Source organism: Phytophthora sojae (genome assembly GCF_000149755.1).
Source record: "Phytophthora sojae unplaced genomic scaffold PHYSOscaffold_46, whole genome shotgun sequence".
NCBI lineage: Eukaryota > Oomycota > Peronosporomycetes > Peronosporales > Peronosporaceae > Phytophthora > Phytophthora sojae.
This window is the reverse complement of record NW_009258160.1, coordinates 5340-8859: the sequence shown is the minus strand read 5'-3', so window position 1 is coordinate 8859 and position 3520 is coordinate 5340. Positions and strand designations below refer to the sequence as shown.

Below are 3520 nucleotides of genomic sequence, written 5' to 3'. Positions count from 1 at the left end.
ATCTGATGGCATTATCGTGTACTAGAAGGTGTGTTTAGTAACCTGTAATAAATACATCGACCATCGCACAAAACTGAGCAAGTAGTAAGCGATTGAAATTTCGAGTGGTGACTACCATGTATTATCTGATGATTTGCGAGGCACGTTCAGTTGCATCCTAGTTAGTGCCAATTTGTATGCTGCTATCTCTTGGATATACGATTGTCTTCTCCATTCTAAACTGTTGGTCGACGATATATGGCTCAGTACTAAGGTAGAGTGGAGAAATCATGGGTTCCTTTGTCGCCCCATACAAAGTCTAAGTCGTATCATTTGTAAGGGGTTTTGGTTAATATAGGATTTTGTATGGGGATTAGCTGTGTAAGTTTTGTCAACTGGGCAGAACCAGTGATTTGTATGTGAGCTACCTGAAGAAGCGCAAAAGCGCGCGTGTTAGCAACGTGCAGATCTTTATCAGCGTGTTTTGCAACTCTAGTCCAAACCGCACCTTAAAACGATAAAAAATTGACGAAGTTACAGCCACTTTTGGTGGTGTCCATATCTTTTTGTCGTGGAGTGTATCAGCATTTATATTTAATTGTCAAACACGAACGTGCTACAACTCTACAGCAACGCCGTCACGACACGGCCGTTCAGCGGCTGCACCGGACGCGCGTTCTTGCCGTCGTCCGTGATGTGCAGCTCGCGCAACTGAGACTGCAGACGCTCCAGGTCGGCCGTCGACACGTCCACGGGTTTCTTCACCACCCACCAGTCCACGATCTCGCTGCACGCGGGCGTCGTCAGGCTGCCGGCGTAGTTGAACACGCCCTGCGCGTCCGCGGCCTTGTTCACCAGGTCGGCGTACGACGTCAGACTTGCCGACGCTGTCGCGTTCGAGCTCGTCTTGTCCAGCGCGTCCAGCACGGAGACCACCCACGGGTCGCTCGCGCCCTGCACGGCCTTGAAGAACACGCCCGTCACCAGCAGCGCAGAGCCGTCCGCGTTGCTGTGCACGAAGTGCACCTCGCCGCCCAGGTGCTCGCCGTTCAACGTGTGCTCCGACGGCACGTGCATGTGGAACTGCAGCATGTTGTACGACGCGCCGTTGGCGCTCACGGCGCACGAGCCGCCGTTCACGCTGGCCGTGAAGGACTCGTCCGACTGCGAGACATCGAAGTCAGCGCACGAGCCGCTGAAGGTCAGCGAGCGCTTCTCGGAGACGTTGTCTAGCTCCGTCGTCTCGATATCGATGGGCGACTGGCGCTGACCGCCGCACGTCGGGTAGTGCTCGGCCCATTGGTTGGGTGCAGCCATGCTGGTGTCGCTGGCCTTGTATCCCCACTTGGCTCCCTCGGCTCCGTCGGCGTTGACAGAGGTAGCAGTGAGAGCGCAGGCGGCGATGGCGGCAGCGGCGAAGATCTTCATTGTAGCGAGAGTTGATGAAGGTGGTGTTGGTGCGTTGAAGGCAAAATTGAAACTGAGCTGATACATGTACGCCGGAGGATGCTGTGGATACCAACCAGTGGCTTGACGTCAGATAGAGGCCATAGCATTGTCGTAAGTAAATTTTAATCTTGCGCCGTTAATTAATCTGTACGGAAGCAACTCTCCGCAGGCCACGACTACAGTATCAAACACTGACCGACGAATCCACATGCTGCGTCCTATGCTTAGAGTGATTTGAACGGAACTCCGCTACACACGCTGCCGATCGTCTAGCCGCTACATTTCAAATCGATCCAACTTCAAGGTCGTATCCTCTAAAAGCAGGAGCTCAGCTCATCACATCTCGATTCCGAGAGAGTTTGGCTGGCTAGGGCTTGCAGAGGAAGACCCCAACTCTAGAGAATTGCGCGACCATCTCCAATAGAGCCTCCAGGATACTCTCTCGTACACCTTCCGGAGCCGCTCAAACTGTACATGCCCACCGTCGTCAATACGGCGTTTCCCGCAACAGGAAGGCAAAGCACGACAAAAACTACAGCGACAGCACGCGCTGGGGTCTTGGCCCAAGACACAAGACTTGGAGGCCCGCAGGTACTGTAGTTGCTGTCGCAAGCCACAAAACCACGTGGAAAAGGTTGCGTCAGTGCTGTCGTCGAAAACGTTGCAGGTGACCCAATACATGTACATTTTATCTGGACCTACCTGAGAGATTTGAAGCAAGGACCTCGGACACCGCACGCATTGAATTTTTTAATCCTACAGTCGAACAAGAATTCAGTTGTTGTGTTTCAAGACGAGTCCATGTGGCACCCAACGCCCCGAAAACCGCTAACGTTAGGTTGCTTTCGTCACTTTTGCTACGTACTTCAATCGGCGTTCTTTGTTTGTTGACAAGGAATGTTTCATTTTATATAGAAATGCTATTTTACTAAAACTATTATAAACATTTTATGTCAAAGACCAATACATTTAATTGCATTTAAACTGAGTCAACCCTACTGTTTCATTTATATGGGTACATTATTTACTTCGTCAACATACTGTTTCTTTGAACAATTAATAAAAGTTGAAAACAATATATATTTAAATAAAAATGCGTTTAAACTAATTGGTGGTAAAAAGATTATTTTATACGTGTCTTAGAACCAATGTTTGAAATTAAAAATGTTAAATAGTTTATATTTCAATATGAATACAAAGACTATTATAATTGAAGTTCAGGGATCTAATTTACGACAAAAAAACCTAATATTTACTTCTATTGATTTCTACTTTGAATTTTTTGCTGTCCTCTTCAGCGGCAAGTGGGTGAAGAAATAGGTGCCGTTCAGCATTTCACAAGCTATAGGTTTTTCTTTGCTTGTTTTAAATTGATGTTAGCGCAGAGTAGCTGCTACGATTCAGTCACCATGACATGCTCGTTGATCCGACGCTAAAAAAATGAGATTATCCACCTCAGTTTGACTCTCTTAGATTACGAGGCGTGGAAGATAAAGATAGAAGCGAAAGGAGAAACGATGACATCATTCGAAATTGTCCTAGAGCCGTGGACATGGTCCCCATCATGCGCAAACGCTGGCGCGGTGCCTGTCTGTTTGGACGTCGGCTGCTCAGGTTCTTCACCAGCTTCCAAGTAGAATTGCGTGGTAACTACTCAGTCGAACGCGTCCGGAACCTGACTACGTACCACCAAACTACTTCAACGTTATGGGCCCTGCTGGTCGCTGTGGTGTCCCCTTTTCCGTGCTTGGTCGTGGTCGCGCTGGTAGATTGTGTCCCTCTGGCTGCACCTAAAGAAGGATTAAGAGCGAATTACTTGTTCTGGTTCCGCGACTACGTATCGATCGCCCTCATGACGTGCGCGATCTTGGAGCAGTTCCGGATCAATGTCCCTGGTCTGAAGATCAACTCCATGAAAACGATCTCAATGCCAATCATCTCTAGCGCCGGCGCGATTGCATTCATGATTGTCATGGCCAGCGTCATCGGGTTCCCGCTACCGTTTGCACTCGTGGTGGGGATTCCGGTGTGGTTCGCCGCTCTCATCATTTGCTTCGCGTGCTGCTTTGGTCGTGCTTTGAAGCAAGACACG

General features: G+C 49.1%; 2 protein-coding genes across 2 annotated transcripts; one reads left to right on the top strand and one right to left on the bottom strand.

The window, feature by feature from the left end:
* Positions 1-547: 547 nt before the first annotated feature.
* Positions 548-1440, bottom strand: PHYSODRAFT_358116 (hypothetical protein). Its single transcript, XM_009541871.1, has one exon. The coding sequence runs from the start codon at positions 1405-1407 to the stop codon at positions 604-606; it is 804 nt and encodes a 267-aa protein (XP_009540166.1). The 5' UTR covers positions 1408-1440; the 3' UTR covers positions 548-603.
* A 1552-nt stretch (positions 1441-2992) lies between these two features.
* Positions 2993-3478, top strand: PHYSODRAFT_536537 (hypothetical protein; the record flags this gene model as incomplete). The annotated part of the gene is made up of 1 exon (XM_009541870.1): positions 2993-3478. A coding segment is annotated over one exon (486 nt), but the record flags the coding sequence as incomplete, so codon positions are not given.
* Positions 3479-3520: the final 42 nt, after the last annotated feature.

Excerpts from the sequence above, each read along its gene's own strand:
- PHYSODRAFT_358116 (XM_009541871.1), bottom strand. The coding sequence starts at position 1,407 with ATGAAGATCTTCGCCGCTGCCGCCATCGCCGCCTGCGCTCTCACTGCT.